Here is a 24,122-nt window from a genome sequence, read left to right as displayed (position 1 = left end):
CTCTATACTCAGAAGATGACAACAACAAAGTCAATATGTCCGAGTGGTTAAGGAGACAGACTTGAAATCTGTTGGGCTTCGCCCGCGCAGGTTCGAACCCTGCTGTTGACGTTTGCTTTTGCTTTTTTTCTTTTTTCTTTTGGTAATACTTCTTGCTTGCCATTTTATTAGTCAAAACTTGGAGAGGAGGGAGGGATGCATCCTCACATTTTGGACGTTATTCAGCCGTAAGCAGTAACGAATTTGAAACAAAACATTGTGGGATGTATTTCTTTTACAAAGTTATACTTTCATACGGAAAGTGAGAGTATTCTGAGATGTGTAACATCACTATATACTACTTTGATAATGAGTGGTTAAAAATCGACTAGATTTTATGCCCGTGCTACGCACCGGGCATCTTTATCTTTTAACCATATTTTTGATTTGGTGTGCTACGCTTCTTCCCACTCCGCCGCGGTGCATTTTTGATTTGTTGTGGCTCGGCTTTGCCTCGCCCCGTCGTACATTTTTGATTTGGTGTGGTTTGGCTTTGCCTCACCCCGTCTCTTAGGATTTTTTATTTGGTGTCATGCGGCTTCGCCTCCCCATTGCGATGCATTTTTAATTTGGTGTGGCTCCGCTTTATGTTTGATTTGGTGTGTCTCGGCTTTGCCTCGCCCTGTCACCATGTACTTTTAATTTGGTCCTTTAGCGGGGCGTCTTCCAGCCCCTTTTCGGTGCACTAAACCTTCATTTTTTTTTAACAAAAATGGCATGTAACTCGTGCTCTGCATGAGGTTGGATGACAATTTAGAAAAGATATGTTAAACCTTCTTATTCTTGAAAAAAAAATTTAGGCTCGTGTATCCCATGCTACGCACCAAGTTGGATGAGAATTTTAACGCCCCAATGACTGTTCTCGGTCCCTTGCATATCAGAGCTTGCTTCACCATGAGCTCAAAATGTTTTTCTCCCCTTTTCCTTGGAACCTCCGCTAGATCGACTATGGGTATGGTTTCGGAATGCTCACCTTGTTGTTCTATGTCACTTGATGTTGATACCTTTGGAGGCCTACCCCTTTTCCTTGGAACCTCCACTAGATCGACTATGGGTATAGCTTCAGAATGCCCACCTTGTTGTTCTTTGTCACTTGATGTTGATACCTTTGGCGGCCTACCCCTTTTCCATGGAACCTCCTCTAGATCGACTATGGGTATGGCTTCGGAATGCTCACCTTGTTGTTCTTTGTAACTTGATGTTGATACCTTTGGCGGCCTACCCCTCTTCATTGGAACCTCCGATGAGTTGGGTTTTGGTGTGGATACGGAATCCTTCGTTTGTTGTTGACTTGATAGCGGTTCCTTCCTCGGCCTACCTCTTTTGTTTGGAACCTGCGCTTCCACGAACCTTTGTTCTGAAATCTCACATGCGGTTAGATCTCGTTTCTTACTTTCCGCGCGTTCTTCTTCACGTTGAGTCATTTCTTTTAATTTTACCCTTTGTTTTCTCCTTGACGTTTTAGTTTTTGGTCTACCTATTGGATCTCCCTTTCTTGGCTCTTCGCTTTGTGCGATCCATGGACGAGTAATTAGCCTTAGTTGGCTCAAAAAGACTTGCCGGCTTACCGAGTTGCCACGTGAGTAAGCTTCGAATAATTCCTTTTCTTCGTTCGTATCCCATGGGGATTTCCCGGGTTCTCCCGAAGGGGGAGGGTCGAAATATAGTTGCTTCCAAAACGGATCAACAACCTTTATAGGTATCACTTCTTCATACTTCACAAGCATATGACGACACAGAATCCCCAATGAAGACATGTCGGGACAAATACACACATCACCCGGGTTTCCGTAATTTTTCTCATATTCCATTTGTCTCATCATATGTTTTATTGCCCAATGAAAGACGTTGAATTATATTCCTTGGAGCAACTTACCATAACGAAGAAATTGAGTCATCCTTTCCATTGAGATTTTCTCAAAAGTCTCCTTGATCCTATTGTTATCAGCCTTAAAGTATTGATTCATTTCCTCGGTGACCATAACCACATTGCCTTGACCGGACTGTATGAGATATTTAAATCTCCCATGAGCGGACTCCGCTTCACTAGTTGCTTCACTCTTGAAGTGTCTATACCGGATTGTCCATGCACGCACACATTTTTCCTTGAACTTATCCAACCATTGAGTCCGACAATACCATACAGCAGTCGGATAAACTTCGTTCCAATCGGCAATAAACTTCTCCAATCTCTTTTCGTACATAACCTCGGTAAGAGACCAATAAACTTTCTCCCAATCTCTTAGAAATTCCAACCACTTTTTATGATTTTCCGCATGTTCTTTGTCCACTCGCTCCTTTATCTTTCCTCTCTCATCTTCTTCTTCTTCGGGGGATAGTTTGTTCTTTCGAACATCTTCCTCTAGTTGAACAATCATTCTCTTCTTAATATCCGCCTTAGTGGGTTCAAACAAGGCATGGCAAGTTTTTTTGACATTTTCACGTATATGATACGTACATAGGAAATTTTGTGCGTCCGGGAAGACGTCGGATATTTCTTTCATTAATGTGTCATCTTGATCGGTTACGATGACCCTCGGAAGTTGATTTTCCCGGAAGAATAATTTCAATTGTCGTAATGCCCAATGATAATTATAGTCCCTCTCGTTTTCCATTAAACACCAAGCCAATGTGAATGCTATCTTGTCCGAGGTTTTCCCCACGATGTTGAACAACGACATATTATATTTGTTCGTCTTGTAGGTACAATCCATCAAAAGAACACCACAACATGTATTTGCCAATTGTGAAAGAAAAAGATGCGAAATGAATATTTGAAGGGGCTTCTCGTCCGACCCTCTTTTAATGATACGCGTGTAGTTGTAATCCCAAGCTATCTTCTCAAATTATTGCATAACGGACCTCCCTTCCCATTCCACCTTTCTAATAGTTGCTTGTGCGCTATAAATTGTACGTAGAGAAGACACGTTAGACTCATCCTTTTCCTTGAAGCCTCTGAGAATTTGTCTCGGTTTGATAAGTGCTTTGGTCAATCTCTTTACATCCTCAAACTCATGAGTTTTTAGTTTCGCAACTAGGGAGTGACCAACAAAATCTTTCGGATCCCGGTGGTTATGACATCCACACAAAACCTCACAATCCCAATTGTTCATGTCATTTAAAGGGAATACAAGCTTAAACGAGAAATTATTCTTCCTCGTATGAGTCTTGTATACCCTATTTGTCTTCTTTGGATATACATAATCCTTTCTCTTGTGGCTATTCTTCTCCTTGTATTTCCCACTTCTCTCGCAAGCCATCTCAAAACGCCTCTTTGAACCTTCGGTATTCCTCACCAACACACACATGTTCTTAAGAGCTGTCTCTTTAGCCCAAACGATTGCTTCATTTCGATCTATTATTCCCTACATAAGATCAATTTCACGTTCATTAGAAGGTTCATTACTAGCAATCCATTAGTAAAGTTCAAGATACTAGGTGAAAAGTGTTTTTTGGTACCATACCGGAGGTATTTTATAGTATTCCGACGTATCCCGATGAAGCGGCTTTGCATTTGTTGGATCAATATATGTCACCACCTAAAGATCGAATGAAAATTAGTTCCAAACGAAATTAAAACAGTATGCCGGAAACCCGTACTGGCATGCTCGACCAATGTTCCGGCATAGTCGAACTTAACCAAAACTGAAGACCAAATTTGAAACATATTCCGACATAAAAGATTCATTAGACAGCAACGCCGGAAGCAAAGGTGCCGGCATTCTCGTAATTTATTGTCCCAAGCCGGTACACGCTTCCGACATTAAAAATAATTGATATGTAATGCCGGTATTCAACTTTGGAAAACATTTATTCCTGTATGTTTTTTGGTAGGTACCGGCATTGTAAATTTGAAACTTAACAACGCCGGTTGCGCTGCCGGCATTCTCGATATTGATGGTACCACGCCAGTACTTGATGTTTATTAATTTCCCATGTCGATATTTGGTTTTAGATGGAAATGTTTCCTGTATATTTTTCATGCAGTTCCGCCATGGTAACCTATCAATGAAACCATGCCGATTAAATATTCCATAGTATATTCCTTGGTAGGTAAAAAAGTTAACTGCGTACCGGTATAGTAGAATACTATACCAGATCAATATTCAAAATTGGGGATATCGGTCTACCGGCATGGTCGTAGTATGAATACCGTGCCAGTAATGAGTCTGCCGGCATGGTATTCATACCATTTCCATGCCGGCACCGAGGTCTTACAGTTGAAAAAATGACGGGTTTAAAAGAAAAAAATCGATTTTTCAACCTCCTACCAGCTTTACCTGTGTATTGGGGATGCTTGCATGTTGTGCAAGTTTACTTTCTTGTGTAGCTTCTTCGAAAAACTCTCCATACTCGTCAAAATCATCATTCAAGGGTGTTGGCCAACAAAGAGTTGCAATTGAGAGTTGTTGTCGTTAGCTGAAGATTCAAGATATGCTCCTTGTTGTAGTTGAGCTAAAGATTCAGCAACTGCAATTCTCTCCTCACAATCATCTTCAATTTTCACAAAAAGATTTCCACTCAAAAATATTTTTCCCTCCTTCTACTCTCACCTCACTCACCCAAATTCAAATAAAACACACACTAATCATTCATCAAAAATCTTATGATTTTACTAATTATTATTAATCACTAATCCTGATTAGTGAGGGGTATATTAAGTAATACGTAAAATACTTAGATAAGGAGTGATCCCGAATTGATATCTGGATCCGGTTTTTGTCCTTTTCTTATATCCCCCAATTATTTTTTTTATCCCCCAATTTCGCATTCTTCTCGAAACAATAAAATAGGGAAAAAAAAGCTCATTTGTAAAATAACATATAAGATCCCACACAAAATAAATTTGAAAATCGATAGTTTCCTTTCCCTTATCTTTTTGTTATTCCGCCATCCATCTTAGAGTATTACCAAATCTGAATTTAGTATTTCGGCAAGAGATAGAGTCGGAATTTCGAAAGAAATTGTGTCAAAACACCTTATGTAATAATGATCCACATGTGCACTAAATATCCCCCGTGAGGATGCTGCAGAATATGTAAGGATACATAAGTTGCAAAATGGCTTATGTACCACCCAGAACATTAAAGTTACAACTTAAATAACGGTCGGTGCATGGAAGTACTTCACAAAACCATCTACTTTCGGCTTCCCATAAATGAAACTCGGTCTTAGTACAATAGCTGAGAAATTTTGTTAAGCCAAAAGATTTGCATGAAGAGCTACAGGTATGTGCAGACTTGTACATTTGTAAAAAAAAAATGGTCGCAAGAAGAAATGTGAACAGTAATAATAATAATAATAAGTGAAGTTTCAAGAAAATGAAAATTTTGGTGTCGCCAAAATGTACATACTAAAAATAAGTTTGTAATGGAAGGAATTCCCTTATGTACAAACTCACATAACGACGTTTTTATATTATGGATTACGGTTGTTTGGGAATTTCGACATAACCCAGTAAAGTATCCAGAAGACAGTAGAAAGGGCGGGAGATTGTAGTACAGAGATCAACACAAACTTGGGTTCCTACAATAGAAACACATGACTGTCAGATTAATGTTCGGCATAGAGAAAAGCACTGCCAAGGAAAGTGACACAAAGTCGTAGTTCTGAAATTCATCATAAGTCATAACATTTCATTTCCCTACCATAATCCTTTGCAGCATCTACTGCCAAAACGTTCGCTTCACCATTTACATTTTTCATTTCCTCATCATTTCCAAAACCTCCAATAGTTGACACAACTGCTATAGCACCAACCACTACTTCGTCTCAATTCGCATAAAAAACATCTCCTGCATAAAGAAAAGAAAGGTAAGGTTACACCATAGGAACACAGTTGTACAAATAATCATCTCTAAGGACACATAAAACAGAATCTAACTGTTGGAGGAGAGACAAATAGTCGCGAGCAACCTAGTTTCCCGATGGGGCAAGGAAAAAATACATATTGTCTACCGCAAATGTGAAACAAACTCAATTCAAGAAGTAGACCCATGCGAGTCCAAGAACTTAATGTGAAACAAACTCAGTTCTCATAAAGTTGGAATTCAAACACTTTTATTTTGGCTCCAAGGGATATTTAGTCTAATCTTGACTCTGGATATACTAAATTGCAGAAAAAATAATATCAAAAACTTCATGAATTAAAAATAACCTGATCTTCCTGCGTTATAATAAAATATGATGACATAATAAGTTTGAGACAGATGCAGTACCTGTAATTGAACATATGCAAGAGTGATTAATAATTCAGTAAAGCATAGCAGGTACTTTATTTTCCCGATCTCTTTAAGTATGTACATATGCAAGGAAAGGTATTGAACAACCAAACTTAAGGGAAATTCGATATTTGGGTTAAGTTTGAATATTTCTTTTTTGTAAACCCAATTTGGTGCGTTGAATGAACAACAGAATAAGAAGTATGATAGTTGACATGCATCAAACCGATAAATCAGCAATTTAAGCTACAATATTCTAGTAATTTAAGGTTGTACGCCATCCAAGTGAGTGTTAGAGGGAGATACGATATTAAATCCGCACCAAACTGGAGGATCAAGGTGGCGGGGACGGCGGAGGAAACACAACAACATCATCCCCTATGAATTCATCCAAAATTGCTTCTGTTGCTGAACAATTATCTACATTAGTCGACGATTCGATTCTTTTCAATTCAATCTCTATATTGCATTAGCCAGGTTCGTTGAACTCATTTTTGCCCTCTAACTATTTGATTTATTACCTGTAAGAAAATACATTCGCCTCCTGATGGCAATGCCAAATTATCATATTCCAGGTGCTTACCATGTGTTACAAGGATAAATCTCCGGCAATGGATCCATCTTCGACCAGTTTTACGCTGATTCGAATTCTAACTGAAGCTGATACCTCTATACAAGACCGAGATCCAGGTAATCGAATTCCTCATAATTTATTACTAGAATCATTAGGTTCATCAGGATTTTGGGATTTCGTATTCAATGGTGAGATTGGAAGAAACACACCTAGAAATATTGCCAGAACCCCAACTCAGAAAATCCCTGCCCAGCCTCTAGTGATGAATTTGCGCAAACGAGCACGAAAAAGTGTGATTGTTGGTCTTCCTGCACCAAGCCGATTTCCAGGTTCCTACCAAAGTGATGTAAGTCAGACTTGTGAAGACCTCCAAAACCTCCAGCCAAGCATAAGAGTATCTCGAATGGCGAGCGAACGACCACACCCTCATTTATCCCAAATGCAATGTGGTAAAGAAAGATTACCACCTAATGAGGCTTCAAGACCAAGATGCCAACCCTCTCAGCAGCTCGCCCAAGGAAAAAGATTTCATCCTAGAAAAGGATTGTCTTCCTTAATGATTGGTGGTGGACATAAATCTTTAATTGGAGAGCAAAGAGAAGGAAACATGGAGGTAGAAAATCAAGATTTTTCTAGAGTTGATAAGTCATCAAAAGCGACATCAGATCAAAACTGTCAACCATCGGGAAGAATGCGAGGCAGCTTATCAGGCCGGGCATATGCTAATGCTCTTAGCCAGTACATAATTCAACCAACCCAAGTGACATCTCCATCCGCCACCAGAGATCCACCAGTAAATCCATTCTCAACTCCTAGTGGCAGTATTGGTGCGGCTAAAATACCCTACAGGCATGCATATACTTTGGCAAACCAACCAACGCAAGTAGAAGCAGAAGTATGTGTTGAACCGAAGCAAGAAAATACTGACACTGAAGATGAAGCAGCAAAACCAGGATTATGCAGGATAATCGAGGATGGTAAGCATGTGGAAATTTTCTTGTGTGGTTTAGCATCAAATCCTGCTTCGCATAAGCTAATGCATGTTCAGTTTAAGTTTATCCTGTTCAGCAATAATGTAGATTATGGTATGGTTTGATGCTCTTATCATTTGTTTAATCTTCCTTTATGTTAATGCTAGATTGTTTAATCATTCTTATGAGTTAAGTTTTCCAGAGAACAACTTTTTACTTGACCTTCAGATGACGAGGCTAAGCGGAAAATGAAGAAAAAGAAAATAGCTAGGGAAGAGTTAGGATTGAGTTGTCAGTCAGGCTTAACCACTGAATATCTCAATAAAACTAATGACAATGTTGAGCAAGTCATTCTTATAGCCAATCGTGATGGTTCATTCATGTCTACAGAGAACATTAATCATGTTCCAGAGGAGGTTTGTAATTCTGATGTTTATGCTCCTAGATTCACCCGCTGGAGATCTTCTTGAAAAACTTTTAACAGAATTATCCTTTATTTCTTGGATGTACGTAGGTGGAAAGCATTCTTGGTAAAAGGACCCTCTCTGCCATCTTCAAAACAGAGAAGCCGGAAAAGCACCACTCAGTTAAAGTTGTACAGGAACGTTTTGTATGTAGGGCATGTAATCAGGTATGTGCATTTTTTTTTTCCAACCGTAGGCTTGTTTAGGAAAATTAGGTAATTTATTTGTTCTGTATTTGAGATCTCAACTTCTTATGGCGACTAGGAGGGACACATGAGGACCTACAAAAACTGTCCTATTTATGGAACCGGTTTAGACACACAAATAAACCCTAGAAACAATCAACCGATGCAAGTTGATGCAGAAGAATTCTGGGAAGATGAGGCGGTAAAGTCCTCTGCAACAAAAATGCACGTGAAAATTTTGTATGTGGGGCATGTGGTCAGGTTTGTGCGTTAGTTTGCTTGTTCTGGAAAATTACGTAATTTGTGGTTCTGTAGTTGACATCTCAACTTCTTATCCGACTAGGAGGGACACATGAAGACCAACAAGAACTGTCCTAGGTATGGACAGGATGCGGACATACAAGTAGTTGAAAGCTCTGGCATGGAAAGTTTATCTGAGAAGCGTAACTGTCTTAATTCCACTGGCCAACCAAAGAGTGTAAAGTGTATAAAAGATATGCAAGAGATTGTTATGCGAAAAGCCCGTGAAGATGAAAAGGATGATATCCTTAGAGTTGAACAAGCAACTAAAGCTGCACATGAAAAATTGTTAATGGCATCGCGGAAACGTAAGAGGGCACAAACACTAAGGGAATATGCTGACTTGTTAGCAGAGCGTGCAATCATGGCGTTCAAAATTGCCCAAGCTGCTCGATTGTCCGAGTCTTCTAGTAGCTTCATCTTCTCTGGATAATTGATTCAAACTGTTTGATGGTAAAATCAGTATACTCTCATAGTCATAGGGTTCCCTTTTTATCAATCTTCAGGCTGAAATTTTTGAGATTGTACAGTTTTCAAGAGAAGAACTGTACCTTTTCATTTGTGTATAATATATGTGGAAGTATATGCTCGTTGAGCACATACTAACTTGAATTCAGCACCAAAAATAAATAAATAAAATCTAAATATGATTCGCACAAGGCACTTATTAACCCGACTTTTGTTTTTTTAACTTCTCCAGCGTCGACACTTTATTTTTGCTGCAACCCACATGAAAGGACTTCCCAAAATGTCACCTATCTTGGTACAACTCTCTTCCTCTTTTGGTTTTCGTTGGTACAAAGATGTCAAAACAATAGAGTAGAGTAATGATCCAAAACAAAAGAGTGTGAGGACAGTTAGTATAAAATTAGCAATTTACATAACTAGGTCAATATGTCCGAGTGGTTAAGGATACAGACTTGAAATCTGTTGGGCTTCGCCCGCGCAGGTTCGAACCCTGCTGTTGATGTTTGCTATTTTGTTTATACCTCTATTTTTAACATATATATACATGGAAAAGCAAATCCTATTTGGGCCGCACAACTACGGGCCGTAGGCCCTACAATATTATAAGCATTTTTTTTATTTATCAAAGTTTTATTGTGTTGCAAATGACCATCAGTCGATCACTCTTCCCTTGTTCATTACCAATGAACTAGAAGGTGAATAATTCAGTGCGACTCACTCACGTTACATCTTTACTATTATTAAGCAAAGAGGTCATTCAGGCCCTTTTTACAAAATTATCCCTCAAAATAAAATCAAAGTAAAAATAAACCGAGGTTATAGTTGTCAAAGTACTAGCTAAAGGGTAGAAATGTACATTTGCATCAGCATTTTTCGAGAAACAAATTCAAAATTCAAATTGCAAATGCCAGTTCCTCAACCTCTCATCTTCAGGGAGACTCTCTGTTGTGCTCTCTTCCACTTCTAAAACCAGATCCGGTCTCCCTGTTCAGTAATTTTTTTTGATTTGCAACGATTGTTATATCGTTTTTATGATTGGGATTTTATCTCCTGTTTTTAACACTCTTTTGTTTCATTTGATTTATTTTCTGATTACAGAGATCAAATGGTAATGCCGAAGGACTTGGTTAGATGTATGAGATTTTCATGCAATTGAGCATTCACTTAGGATTAATCTCATTGAGTCATACGGTAATGTTTTTCACTTCTTTTTCAATTTATGTCCTTCTCTAATTTGATTTCTATGAGTTGGTTTGGTGTTTTTGTATACGAGTTCGATTTTGTAAACCGATGGGTTTTTTGTAATTGTGATTTGAGTGAGAATTTAAATTTCTTGAAGTATATTCAACTGAATTTAACTTCATTCCAGTGTTTTTATGTGAATTGAAGTACATAAAGTGTTCGATGATTTGTTGAGAAGAAAAAAATTTGATTGCAGGGAATTCGATTTGCTGGTGTAACTTAACATATGTTCTTAACGAGGTCTCTGATGAATTTGGACAATGGATTGCAGAAACAAATTATAATTAGCAACAATAGCACCAACAAGTTCAACTTGCATTTAGCAAGGATGCGTATGATCCTTCATTACAGAGGCCTCCTACCAAAAATCAGGCTTGAGCATTTTACAAGATTGAAAAGGTATGTCTTATAAGTTCCCTATTAAAATGTTGGGGCCTGTCAGACTTATGTATATCTGTTAGATTGTCAGCTGAAAGCTAACACTGAGGTTTATACAAGTTCTTGATATCCATATACGTACTTAATTAGCAGCAAAAAAAGATCTGACAAGAATGGTTGATTGAGCTTATTAAAATCGGAAAAATGTGTACTTTGCTAGAAAATTCAAGAGAGATATTGATGTATTTCCACCCAAAAAAGGCAGCGGCAAAAGAAAAGGTGGTGTGGGTAAGAAACAGAAGAGTAGGTAACTGGGAGGAGCACTATAATGGTTGTGAACATCAGAAGGTGACTACTGTTATACATCCCAAAGTTTGCAAGATGTTAAGATCTCTCACAGCTTTCGGCTGTTTAATTTATTTTTCAATATTTCTTTGCATTTTTTGATACTTCTTCACAATTGATAAAAATTGAATTTGTGAGAATTCAAAATTATAAATGGAGTAGGCATTTTTTGGTAGGCGCAACCCAATGAAAAGCCAGTTACATTAGTGCCAATGTATGACATACATGCTGAATGTTTGCACTGAATTGCTTGCTCATGAAACGCTATCTGTGGCAGTTGTATCTATATTACAAGTAGTAGCCCGTATATAGTAACTGATTTTTGTAATACTTTTACACTCCAGGCAAAAAGACGTGGCGGATTTGTTAAGCAAAGGAAATCTGGCATGCAAGTGATTTTTTTGCCTATCGTATTTTCTGAATGTCTGCGTCACCGATGTTCTTCATCGGGAGGTATGAAGATTTCTAACTTGAATAGACGCAGCCGTATTTGGAAGGACTTTCTATTATGTTGTGGTGCAACATGTATATAAAGACTGAACTTCTATTTCGCACATGGAACATAAGTTGGCCGTGAACACGAGAGAAGTAGAGCTATTTATAAATGAGGAATTTTAACCTATACAATATGTGCTAAATTACCAACTTATCACTATTCAATTGGATGTGAGGTGTGCATATTTGAACGCAAATTCAACATAGCAGATATTTGAAACACTTAATAGGTGTAGAACTTGAGTCAGAATTGGATTTTAGATTTTAGTACAATGAAGACGGAACTTGCTAAATTCTTATTCAGTAATGTTCAGCTAGAATAAGTGAGATTTTTAGTTCTTAACACTTAGATATATGTATGTCATATGCCACTTCTCTACATTCATCAAGAAATCGAGCTTTTCACCATTTACTCATATGCTTTCTTAATATTGTTTAACAGTCTCATATGCCACTTTTCTATTATTGTTTCCTTGCACATACTTTCACAAAAACAAAAAAAATGGTCTTCCACCAATTTTAACTCCTACTGCATCTTACTTTAACCTATTACGATAATGCAATCAGGCAATGGAATGCGAGTGCAGAAAGTTTCATCTTATTCTCATTGCATAATAGAGAGTGTAAGTCATGGACCTTTCCTTTGGAATTCTTACGCCAGAATTATGAAGGATTATGTGGGCTGAAAGTATAGATTTGCTTAAACTATGGTTCGACATTCGTAATACTGTGTTCCATCTGGAAGAGACATTGAGTATCGCAACATTCTCTACTGCTAAGATGTACTAGGCTTTAATGCTCGGCCAACAGCTGCAGGAAGTGGACCGAATTGGGGGTTTTAGTAATGGGTCTGAAATCAATGGTTACGTCTTTAACTCCTTTCTAATTGGTATATTGTTATGGCTGTCTCTAAATGATTCAGCAGTACTTATGTATTTCAATTCGAAAACACGTGCAGCGCACGTGCCCTTTACTAATATAGGTGAAAACCACCCATTCGTCCTAATTAAATAATACCAAGATCCTAAAATTTGTAGAGAATAATCCAAACATAGAAACACACTAAATTTGGATTATTTGGAAATAATTTATTTTATTTTGTCACTATTAATTTACCCATTTCTTCATTCAATCATCTTTGTTTTCATCAAAAGTTATAGAGAGAAGCAGAACGAGATTTAGGAAGAAGAGAAAGAACAATGTCTGAATCAATAATTGACAAGGCAAAGAACTATGTGGCAGAAAAAGTTGCAAACATGAAGAAACCAGAGGCTGAATTAACAGATATCGATCTCACAAAGTTTAGTCGTGATTCAGTCACTTTGAATGCAAAAGTTTCCATAACAAATCCTTATAGTCACTCCATTCCCATTTGTGAGATTGCTTATACCCTTAAAAGTGCTGACAGGTATGGTCATATATCATTTAGCATTTGTTGATTTTTAATTCATTGATTTTTGTTTTATGTACTTTTGATTTAGAGTCGGACTTAATCATGTTAATCTTGGTTCCTGATCTACATAGATTTAACTCATTTTTAAGACGTCATCTGATATTTAACTAAGATGTCAAACTATTAGTCTTTTTAATTTACATGACATCTGATCTATCATTAGATTTCACATTACACTTTTGACTTCAAATTCCCATCTGCATACCATGGACATATCACCGTAGTACAATGATAAAATCGTTAGGTGATAATACCTACAGTTTGAGACGAAACCTGTCAGCAGGAGGAGAGATTTAGGTAGGGTGATGGGGTGCATCCGTATGAGCCCAAACATTTACTAGTCAAGGCTCACGCGTTATGGACTCGAGTCTTTAGTGAAACATTTTCTAATTGCAATACCGTTTAAGTGATTTTATATTTGGATGCATTTTTTTTTTGTTCCAATAACTATTCCTTTAATTTGATCGAACCAAAGACCTGACATTTTCCTTTTTGCTTTATTTTGTTGTTGATATTGTGGGATTAGGGTAATTGCGTCAGGAACTGTACCAGATCCAGGATCCATCAAGGGGAACGAGGTTACAAAGCTCGAGGTACCAGTGAAGGTGCCATATAATATTCTGATAAGTCTAGCAAGGGATGTAGGTTCAGACTGGGATATTGATTATGAATTGCAAATCGGTCTCATCATTGATATCCCGGTGGTTGGTAATATTACAATCCCACTTTCTCAGAAGGGAGAAATCAAACTCCCAACTTTCTCGGATTTCTTTAAAGGAGGTGGCTCGAAAGAGGATGAAGAAGAAGTTGCTAAGAAATCTAGAGTTACAAAGAAAGATTAATAATTTGTTTTGTTTCCATCCAGGAGAAAAACACCTGTTAATTTTTTTTTTCATTTTTTGTTTTATTTTCTGTGTTTGGATTTTATGATCTTCTTTTGTTATAACGTTTATTATCTAAGGAGCCATGGATGATACATTTCCAAAGATTGCTTCAAAATCTTGAACCTTCTCACCTCACGAACCCTTTTCTAGTACTATATGCCTTGATATACTTCACAAATCTAGTTTTTTCATTTACATATTCTTCTGGGTAAACCTTAACCCGTAACTAAAGATGTATACTTTTAAGTGATCTTCATGTTCCTCCACCATCTCAATATCATTTATCTTAAGTTTGCAAAAATATTTGAGATCTTCGTAATCTGTTGCTCTTCACCCCCCACCTTTACCATTTAACAGAAAATCAAAAAAATTGGAGTATCCATCTGTGTGTATATACAAACTGAACGATAAAACGTACTGCTGTGAATAATCATCGCATTCGCATTTTATTTGTAACAGGTTCCAACAAGCTGATCATGATTACCAATTTCCATGAAATGTAGTCATGCGATTTACACTTTTATGTCAAGTGAATTTAGTATGAACCTAGCCTGCAACACCAGATCATGCATCATAGGCCACTTAATTAGTTCAGTTCAATGCTCTCTATTTGTATCTTCTTGATGCATATTACTTTTTCTTGCCCACTCAATGTGTAATATGCCTATGCTGTTATCATTGTAGTTTACTGGTCAAATCATTGTGAGAATCTTTTAGCATTCAACTGTTCACATAAAAGCAATTCACTCCAAGAATGACCGACTGATTATGACCAGAGTGAGGAGCAAATACTAAGGAAGTAAAAATTCCAACGACAATAGAGACAATGATGTTTGTGGTTCGAGTACTAAGATAGTAAGACATACTACCAACTATACCTACGAAAACAATAGTGCACGAGTTAAATGCTAGTTATTTCGTAGGTGCGGTAGGTAGATGACCAAGCATGAGAAAAGTTGGTAACATGAATATGTTCATTTTCTTAATTTTATCTGGAATTTTGAGATTTTGTATATTTGCAATTATTACGGTGGTGCTGATTACTGGTGGTGGAATTTTAAATTCCAAGTGAGAAATTTTGCTCCCATAGAGTAACATAGGAACATCAAGAATCCGACTGTTGGAATCGGGTTTGTTGTGACAACGGGCTAATTTCATTGATACCTAAACTGTGAGGATTGGTTTCTGTTTTAGTCTTTAATGTGTGAACTATTGCCATGATTCCACTTAATTACTTTGCGGTGCCAGAATTACCTAGGAGAAGAAAGGGCAGGTAAGATGTCTCTTTCTCCTATTTGCGACATGAATTTGCAGAGGATGAACCTTCCCAAGAACTTGATGGTCTTGGATTTTCTCGAATTGTCTTATGTAAACGGATCTGCACAACAATAAACCACACATTGACACATATATGCTAACAACTTTATATCTACAGTTTTGTCACCTTTCTTCTCAATTCCCCTTTCTAGGAAAGTTGCCAGTTTCTATTTTGTTAGGCTTAGTCTTACGGGCTAGATATTTAGCTGCTAGATTGACCATTCACGTCAGATAAGGCAACCTCCTAACCCCTATGGGATGGCCAATCTAGCAGCGGAACGCCTAACAATTCGGCGTTAAACGCCGAACAGTAGAGCATTTGGGGAACGCCGAACCAAGCGACGTTTGACCATAGTCAGCTAAGTTGACGCGCCGCTCTGATCGGCGTTGAAGAGACTCGATACATTCAGCGAAAACTCGACCTTTCCTCCATTTACAGTTCTTCTCAAAAATGTTCATTTTCTCTCCCAAAATTGTTTCTCAGAGATCTTGAGTTCTAGAAGTTATTTTACAAATTCCTTCCGTGGGTTTGCGTTTCATTGGATTTGTGATCGATTGATGGTGGTTTGGCGCGATTCCATCCACGAAATCATCTGAGGTAAGAAATTTAAGTTTTAGGTTGAATTTTTAGGGTTTTTGATTTTTGATACGATTTAATTCAAATTGATGATCGATACATGGTATTTAGATGATGCAGATGATATGTATATGATTTAAATTGATTATTTGTGATGATTTTCATTTTTTGGGGATTTAATTTGATTATGTGTGATGAACAAAAAATGGTTTTTTTTTTGTGATAAAAATGAATTAACTTGTATGATTAGTTTGTTTGTAGGTAAATTTATATGATTATGAATGATAATGATAATTTGTATGATTAAAATGAACGATAATGATGATTGAGTTTGTATGGATGAATTGGTAATGTGATAACTTAGTTTGTATGGATGAAAATGAATGATAATGATTTTTTTTTTCATCTTTGTTATTGATTGTAGTACGAGTATGGATGAATTGTTAGACCGGTTGGATATAGTTTCGTCAAAGAATTGTGATAGACGTGTATGTCAAGATGTTATGAAAGACCCTCGCAGTGTGAGCTTTATAGGTAGTTTGAAAGATGTTGAAAAGTATTATAAAACTGTAGTGCAAGATAATCCGGTAGCACAAAGATTTTGCGATAATTGTGGCTTTTCCTCTGTTTTTGAGTTTGATTTTTCCAGTGGGGATAGCGGCTTAGTTGAATCCATAGCTGAGAGATGGTGGAAAAGTATTAGGAGCTTTCATTTTCGGGAGTTTGAAATTGGCCTCCTTCCTTTAGATTGGTACATGTTAACGGGAATTCCCACTGGTGACCCTAGTAAACGACCAGTAGTTATGTCGCAGTTGGGTAGTGATCTAACATATCCTGCTTTGGATGATTTGTATTTTTCGAATATCAAAACTTATGGTCCATGGGACTCTAAGACTAATACATTTTCCTTAATTGTCTTGAAAAAATACATTGAAAGTAGAGAAGGCCAGAATAATATTGAATGTGCAGTGACATTGACACGAGCATTCTTTATGTGGTGTTTTGGTCATTTTCTTTTAGCGCATTCTACTGGAAAAGTAGATAAACGTTGGGTTCTGTTATTGGCTGATTTAGATAGAGTTGGGTAGTATGATTGGGGTCTAGCTTCATTAGGTAATACCTATAAATATCTCGACCATTGGTCAACCAAGGGTACGAATTTAGTTGGCATGGTTGTGGTACTTGAGTATTGGTACTATTACTACTTTCGCAACATGCAACCCTTCCTTTGTCAGTCACCTCAAGGACATTTTGATGTTTTCCCAAAGATTAGCCTCTTCAAGAAGGAAAGGATTGTATCAAGGAATAGAGGACATAAATGAGGCCAAAAGGATACCATGAAACACTCAGTGGAAAGCGCAAGAATACAGATTGATACTAGAACAAGGGAAACATGTATTTGGCAACCATGGGAAGAGAGTCGGTATGCTATGGGAGACCAATATGAGTATGCACTAGAAGTATCCAAAAAGAGAATTCTGTTTTTTCACTTTGAAAGTGGCACAAAAGTTAGTTGTTACTTGGGGGCGAGATTCCAAAGGCAGATTATAGGTGAGATTGTAGTCCCGGCAAATCCTCCAAATTTGGAAGCAATTGAAGACAGAGATATTGTAGTAGAGGTCAACGACTATTATACAGTCACTGAGGATCAATACAACACTTGGTGGATCAAGAAGAGTGTTGGAGCTTATGTCACTGATTCATACCATGAACATAATGTCGATGAGATAGCAGTTGGTAGCTCAGCTATTCCTCGCAGTTTGTTTCCTAGTCATCCTCCTCCTAACATGATGTCACAGACATATACCTATGGCATATAGAATGAGCCCCCATCAAAACTGCCGGAGATAGATTGGAGTTTACCATTTACTGATGAAGCCGGCATAGAACATCAAGTACCAGTTCCAAGGGTTCCTTGTCCGTTTAACTTTCGAGGTATGAATTTGACAATGGTAAGTACATTTACATTTTGTACTCATTTTCATTTTAAGTTTCTTGAATATTTAATTAAAATTCTCTGATTTATATACTTGTAGGATGATTGCATTAGGTTTATGGAAAACTCATTTTTATTACAGCTTGGAGCTCGTCAAGTCGCACGGGACGAATCATATAAAAGGGCTACAACTTCATGTTCCTTATCCGGAAGATCCACATCGTCTTCAGTACCATCTGTCCAAACAATCCACATGGAGCTAATACATCACAAGACCTCACATTAGGGGTACTACCTAGAAGATGGTGCATATCCCATGTATAGTTGCATCGTGCAAGGATACAAACCCGCCTCAAACATTATAGAAGGTCTTTTCAATCAATATCAAGAAGCTAAAAGGAAGGACATAGAACGTGCATTTGGTGGTTTAAAATGTAAGTTTGGCATTATATTGAAACCTTGTCGTTATTATAAAAAATCTGACATGAAGGCAATTATGAGGGGGTGCTTGATAATGCACAACATGTGTGTTGAGGTGTAATATCGCAATACGGATTGGGGGAGGATCACGGGAGATGAACCTCAACCGCCAATTCAAGGAAACGTAAGGCTACCTCCTCATATATTTTACAACCCTGCGATTTGGTCACAACTTCACTTGGAACTCACTACACACATATGGAACCGACACGGAGAAGGTCTGAGAGATAATGATATTCCAAACATGCATATTGATGATGCCTTGCCGGAAGTTCATGAGGGTACAACCGACGTGGACACCGATGAAGATCAATATGACCCTCAAGGAGATGGTGCATTTTATGAGAATGGAGAGTAACCATAATACTCCTTTATTTTAATCAAACACGCATTCATTAATAAGTAGACATTTTAATTAGTTCTTCTAATACTACATAATACTCTTTTTATCACTTAAGTACGTTTACAATTACATTACATATTTAACTAGAACTTCATATGCATACTTCTTCATAATACTTCTTCATGCATATGCTTCATAACCAAGTATCTCCAAAGCGGTGTTATGAATGAACGACATTCCATGATCCGTTTCATATAAAGTCCTAGCATCCTCACGATTACCATTTGATTCCCTTAATGAAATGACAAAAAGCTTGCAATAACGCTTGATGCTTGATAACCGACATTGCAACACTTTTTTGCATCTTCCGTTAGCATTACCATTGATTCTCACAAATTCTTCAACAACTTGTTCCCAAAAAGAGTTGGTTGTTAATTGAGTGTTGTTAACTTTGCAATAACTTCTAACCAAGTCATTGTCTTCGTCGATGGAAAATGCGGCCATGCTTGATTTTTGAATTGAGAATTATGTGATAGGAGAATTGAGAATTGGGGTGGGGATTTTGAGTTTTATGTGATAGGTTTATATAGAGATAGGATTTGGTCTGAGTTTGAGCTGAAAATGTAGCCGTTTGAGGAAACGCCGAACCAAACGACGTTCCAACGCCGAACCGGACGACACTAGCAAGTCTCAGCCATCTGATCAAGGTGACCGTTGAATTCTCAACGACTCAGATTTATGGTTGGGTCATAGCAAACAACGATCCGATTCATGGAAAAGATCAAAAAGGTGTAATATTTTGGGGAAAGATAATGGAAGAATACAATAAAAGAAAAGGTCCCAATGGTGTCGAAAGAGATAGAAAGGCATTACGAACAAAGTGTAACACATTGAGAGCCGAAGTGAAAAAATATATTTCATATATTAGACCCTACTTCCGAAGTAGACCTACGGGGATGACCGAGGAGGATTATGTAAGTAGCTCAAAAAAAATTTAATGTTTTCTTTCTTCCATCTTGATCTCTTTCTTTCGTTCTCTAAATTTTTCTTTTCATTTTTTCCCCAGTATCGTCGTGGAAGAGAGAATTATGTAGCAGCGACTAAAAAACAATGGATGCACGAATCGATTTTTCAGTTCCTGAAGACTTATCAACCAGATTACAATCCAGCGGTGAATAATGATGATGGAGTCGGTACTTCTACTCAACCTAGTCAACATACTCAAGTTACTGAATAAAATGAAGTTGATAATTTGGATGAAGAATTTCAAAATATGGCAAGGTTTGGTAGCTCTTCATCTACTCATAATTCTGAAACCTCAGACATATCAAAGATAAGGCGTTATTTTGAACAAACAGATGACGTTAGAAGTGAAGGGAGATATCAAGCAAAGAAAACGGATCGTGAGGCTAAAGCATCGCATAAATCAGATGAAAAATTGGATAAACTCATCGAACTTCTTGAAAACGCACAAACACAAAGAATGGCAAAATATGAAACATAGGAAGAGTATCTTAAGAAGGACATGGAAAACTCTTCAATTTTGGCACAAACGCAGCAAAGAGAATCGGACATGAATATCCTACGTCAACCCTTGGATGAATTACAAGAATGGGAGAAAACCGTCTACAAAATATGGAAGAACGAGATTTTAGCCCGTCATGGATTACCACTTATCCCCTAAATTAAAATGATATATTAGTAATAATTTAAGTTATTTAGAAGTAGGATTTCAATTTTAATGTATTTTTTTGTGTTCTAAGTTGTAGAATTTCAATTTCAATATATCTTTTTATGTTCTAATTTATTTTAATTTTAATATTTTTTTCAATTTCTTCAAAAAACATTGTAACCGTTTTGCAATGTAATTAAAAAATTCCCTTTAGTTTGATAAATTCTCAAATTTGAAACAAGCAACCATTGGAACAAATTGGAAAATCATTTGGAATTCTCATAATTTAGAAAATGAAATTCTGTAAAAAAATAGTCGTTGGAGGAAAAACAGTCAAGCGCCGCATGGTGCGACGTTGAAATAGGATGCCGAATGGAACAACATTTATTGAAACGTCGAACGGTTCGGCAGAGATTTCAGGGAATATTCGTGAAATTCCGAGGAGTTCAACGTTTAGACCACTTTTTCAGCGCCGAACGATTCAGCGTTTCAATCTCGCTGATAGTTGGACTGCGAGGACTTGCTAGGTGAGAGAACTATCAACTATCACTATTAACTTTTTTCCAACACTTATTTTTTAATTTGCAACACTTTTTGGCCAATCTAGCACTCTAATCTAGACCATAGGACTTAGCCTTATGGCTGGGACGTTATCTACAACGTCCTTGGCTTCTTTCGCCGACCTAGAGTTATTGCATCCTTCGTATTTCTTTTTGTTGTAGAAGTTGGCATGTTTAAAGAAGCAGTGGACTGAGTTTTGACTAATTAAGATATCTATTTTTATTTTGCTAAGAAAAGATATTATATTAAGAGATAAAACTTATAAGTATTGTGAGAGGAAATCGGGAGAAATTTCCCACCACTCATTACAAGTATTGGTTCTTCTACAATGCTTTGCTAATTTATCAGCAGCTGAATTGAAATTTCTACTGAGATGGCTAGTTTTAGAAAAGGAAAAGGAATTTAAAATCAAATGACAGTCATCTAAAATGGTGCTATTGAACCAAGCTAACCCATTATTTTTATTTTCTAAGTAATCCATGATTTTCTTTGCATCACTGTAGAGACTGATAGAATCCAAGTTCTTGCTTCTGGACCATTTAATGGCTTCAAAAACTTCTAGAATCTCTGCCTCTTCTGCATTTTTTGCTATGCCTCTGACTAATTTGCATCCCTTGTAGGACCCTGAACCTGTTTTCATATAGATGCCAATTCCAATATTATTAGTATTTTTATCAAAAGAGGCATCACAATATATAACATTACAATCAGTTGGAAGAGATTGATTAGACACTGGATTGAAAGAATTATTAGCTCGATTATTGATTGTGTTATCAGAAGAACTAGCCATTTATGTGTTACCCACTACCAAGGAATTGACAGTATCATTGGTAAATCTAATAGCTAGTCTAGCTGTAGCAGAATGCTGAGTAATTCTCCCCTGAAAAACTTTAAAACATCTGTCTCTCCATATGCTCCAAGCAGTAGTGAGAATTTCTATTTGAATGTCACCATGCTGATTGTTAAGCAGCCATTTCTGTAGCCAATCTTTGACAGAAGGATTGGAAGCTGCATCTTGCAAAGTTATAAAACCATTTGGTGTAGTAGACCAAACAGTTTTAGCAAAACGACAATGAAAAAGAAGATGCTCAGTCGATTCAGCTATGTTATCATTACACATGTTACACAGATTATCTCTAGCAGGAGCATAACAAGAAAGTCTCACTTTAGTTGGCAGAATATCACTAATACACTTCCACAAAAAAAGCTCAACTTTAGGAAGAACATTAGTTTTTCATAAGGCTTTGAGAATAGGAACTGGACCAGAGTTAACAGACCCATCAGTAGCATTATTAGTCAGGGTCCTATACGAGGATTTCACAGTAAAATTACCATTATGTGAAGGAGACCAAATTAGTCTATCTCTACCATGTAAAGGTATTCTAACATGAGATATTCTAACAACATTCTCCCTAGTAAAAAAATCCTCTAACTTGAGCATATCCCATTGTTTAGTATCTCTACCTATGAAGTCAGCTACCACTAGATTAGGATTAGGGTATTGTTTACATATAGGATAAGACACATTAGGGATCCAGTTATCCTCAAAAGCCTTAATACTAGAGCCATCTTTCACTTCCCAATGACTGTTTTGTTTCACTATTTATATACCCCTATATACCTTTCCACACTCAAGAAGATTCCTTCTTATTCTGACAATGAAGAGGATCATTGTTACTAAAGTATTTACATTTCAAAATTTTGAACCATAATTCATCAGAACCATGAATAAGCCTCCAAGAAATTTTAGAAAGTAAGGAAAGATTAAAGTGGACTGCTAGGGTTATTGATAATGCTAGGACTGGGTTAGCGGCAAATATTAGTTTAGAATCTGACCATGCGACATTGATTAAGACTATCCTTTATCAAAAAGAAGGTTACTTATGATTCTTATAAAATGTCTTCGATTTTGTATTTCTTTTCTGAATTTTTCTGCATGTGGCTTTAATCTTTTTATTTCCTTTTGTAGATACTGAAAAGTGGCATCTTGAGGAGATTGAGAGTTTGAAGGAGAAGCTTTCCGCCAGAAATGTTAAAAGCCGCAGAATTAAGAGAAAGTTGGTGGTTACTGTTTCCAACTTGAATAAGGACGCACTCCGTGTTCACGATGCGGATGTCAAGAAGAATGCAATGCAGATCTGCACTGATCATAATATTCCTGTACCAGATTATGATTTTGCTGAAGTTTCCGCTAATGAAGAAGATTCTGAAATCTCTAATAGTGAAGCTGATTACGAAGAATATGAAGTAACCGATGAAGAGAACAGAGACTCTGAGGTTGAGAAAGATGGTGAAGATAATATGGGAGGAAAATAGCCGCACTCTCTATAGATCCTCTTCCTTTCCGCGCTTGTGAATCCTTTATCAGTCCTTTGTATTATATTCTTATTTTTCCTCTTTTGTATACTGGATGTCCCTTAATTTTTGGGGCCTTTTCTTTAATGTGTACTCCTAAGAATTTGAGGCTTTTTTCTTCAATGTAAATTCTCCTGGTGTTATATCTGCACGTAATCAAGAATAAAAAAGCAAAATGCTATTCTTTCTAACAGTTAGAATTAATCCAATGATGATAACATATTGCATGAGTGTATGAGTGTATCATATGAAGGCGAATAACATTTTATATTGACATTTGCATTCCCATTCTTGCCTTTGTTATTCGCTTTTATTTGATCAATATTTGATATGTGCTTAACCATTCGCTTGCATGTATACGGGTGTGATATGATATAATTCATATCCTTATTATGTGTGCGCTATTATTCGCATTAATTATATTACGAGTTATATATGGTACCTGAATGTTGTCTCGTTTATCCTTACCTCTTTTGTGCATTTTACCTGCGTCTTGATTGGCTTTCTCTCTGCAATGCTGCCTCAGTTATTCTGCTTCGTTATCATTTTCGCACCTTAATATTTTTCTTTTCTCCTTGCTCCTGTTTGATATCATAGTGCGTTAATTTTGCTTCTAATTTATTGTGCGTCTTTATAAGTGCTTGTTTTCCTGCATAATAATGTTAGTTGCATATGTAAGTCAATTTGTGTTTGTTATGAGGTATTATTGAGCCTCTCTAATTAAGTAGAGGTCTTATTATGCCTCCCCTTGTTGATAGGTCTTATTTTTGCCCCAAGGTATTGTTTGGGTCGGGCGGCAAAATCGCAGGATGTCTTTATACTATCATGCAATGACCCACTGATCTTGCCTTATCATCTTTCG

General features: G+C 37.1%; 2 protein-coding genes and 2 non-coding genes across 5 annotated transcripts; all 4 read left to right on the top strand.

Moving 5' to 3' along the window:
* Nucleotides 1–29: 29 nt before the first annotated feature.
* TRNAS-UGA lies at nucleotides 30–111 on the top strand. Its single transcript has one exon. It is a non-coding gene; the product is annotated as a tRNA-Ser (tRNA).
* Nucleotides 112–6,020: 5,909 nt separating this feature from the next.
* On the top strand, nucleotides 6,021–10,413 carry LOC113323837. Of its 2 annotated transcripts, XM_026572181.1 has the most exons (9): nucleotides 6,021–6,308; nucleotides 6,454–6,737; nucleotides 6,836–7,919; nucleotides 8,034–8,221; nucleotides 8,320–8,436; nucleotides 8,534–8,715; nucleotides 8,798–9,207; nucleotides 9,455–9,517; nucleotides 10,321–10,413. In XM_026572181.1, exons 3-7 carry the CDS (start codon nucleotides 6,845–6,847, stop codon nucleotides 8,808–8,810), a joined length of 1,575 nt encoding a protein of 524 aa, XP_026427966.1. In that variant the 5' UTR covers nucleotides 6,021–6,308; nucleotides 6,454–6,737; nucleotides 6,836–6,844; the 3' UTR covers nucleotides 8,811–9,207; nucleotides 9,455–9,517; nucleotides 10,321–10,413. The 2 variants fall into 2 exon arrangements, with proteins under 2 accessions (XP_026427966.1, XP_026427967.1); XM_026572182.1 differs by having other exon boundaries at nucleotides 6,252–6,737; nucleotides 6,836–7,811.
* Nucleotides 9,643–9,724, top strand: TRNAS-UGA. Its single transcript has one exon. It is a non-coding gene; the product is annotated as a tRNA-Ser (tRNA).
* A 2,325-nt stretch (nucleotides 10,414–12,738) lies between the features above and the next one.
* LOC113323838 (desiccation protectant protein Lea14 homolog) lies at nucleotides 12,739–14,294 on the top strand. Its single transcript, XM_026572183.1, has 2 exons — nucleotides 12,739–13,090; nucleotides 13,662–14,294. Exons 1-2 carry the CDS (start codon nucleotides 12,882–12,884, stop codon nucleotides 13,975–13,977), a joined length of 525 nt encoding a protein of 174 aa, XP_026427968.1. The 5' UTR covers nucleotides 12,739–12,881; the 3' UTR covers nucleotides 13,978–14,294.
* Nucleotides 14,295–24,122: the final 9,828 nt, after the last annotated feature.

Source organism: Papaver somniferum, chromosome 11 (genome assembly GCF_003573695.1).
Source record: "Papaver somniferum cultivar HN1 chromosome 11, ASM357369v1, whole genome shotgun sequence".
Taxonomy (NCBI): Eukaryota; Viridiplantae; Streptophyta; class Magnoliopsida; order Ranunculales; family Papaveraceae; genus Papaver; species Papaver somniferum.
The sequence above is the reverse complement of the archived record's forward strand: the minus strand, read 5'-3'. Positions and strand labels throughout refer to the sequence as shown.

Coding starts and splice junctions, on each gene's coding strand:
- LOC113323837 (XM_026572181.1), top strand. CDS start 6,845: ATGTGTTACAAGGATAAATCTCCGGCAATGGATCCATCTTCGACCAGT. Junction 8,222..8,319: donor TTAATCATGTTCCAGAGGAG/GTTTGTAATTCT, acceptor GGATGTACGTAG/GTGGAAAGCATTCTTGGTAA. Junction 8,437..8,533: donor TATGTAGGGCATGTAATCAG/GTATGTGCATTT, acceptor TATGGCGACTAG/GAGGGACACATGAGGACCTA.
- LOC113323838 (XM_026572183.1), top strand. CDS start 12,882: ATGTCTGAATCAATAATTGACAAGGCAAAGAACTATGTGGCAGAAAAA. Junction 13,091..13,661: donor ACCCTTAAAAGTGCTGACAG/GTATGGTCATAT, acceptor TTGTGGGATTAG/GGTAATTGCGTCAGGAACTG.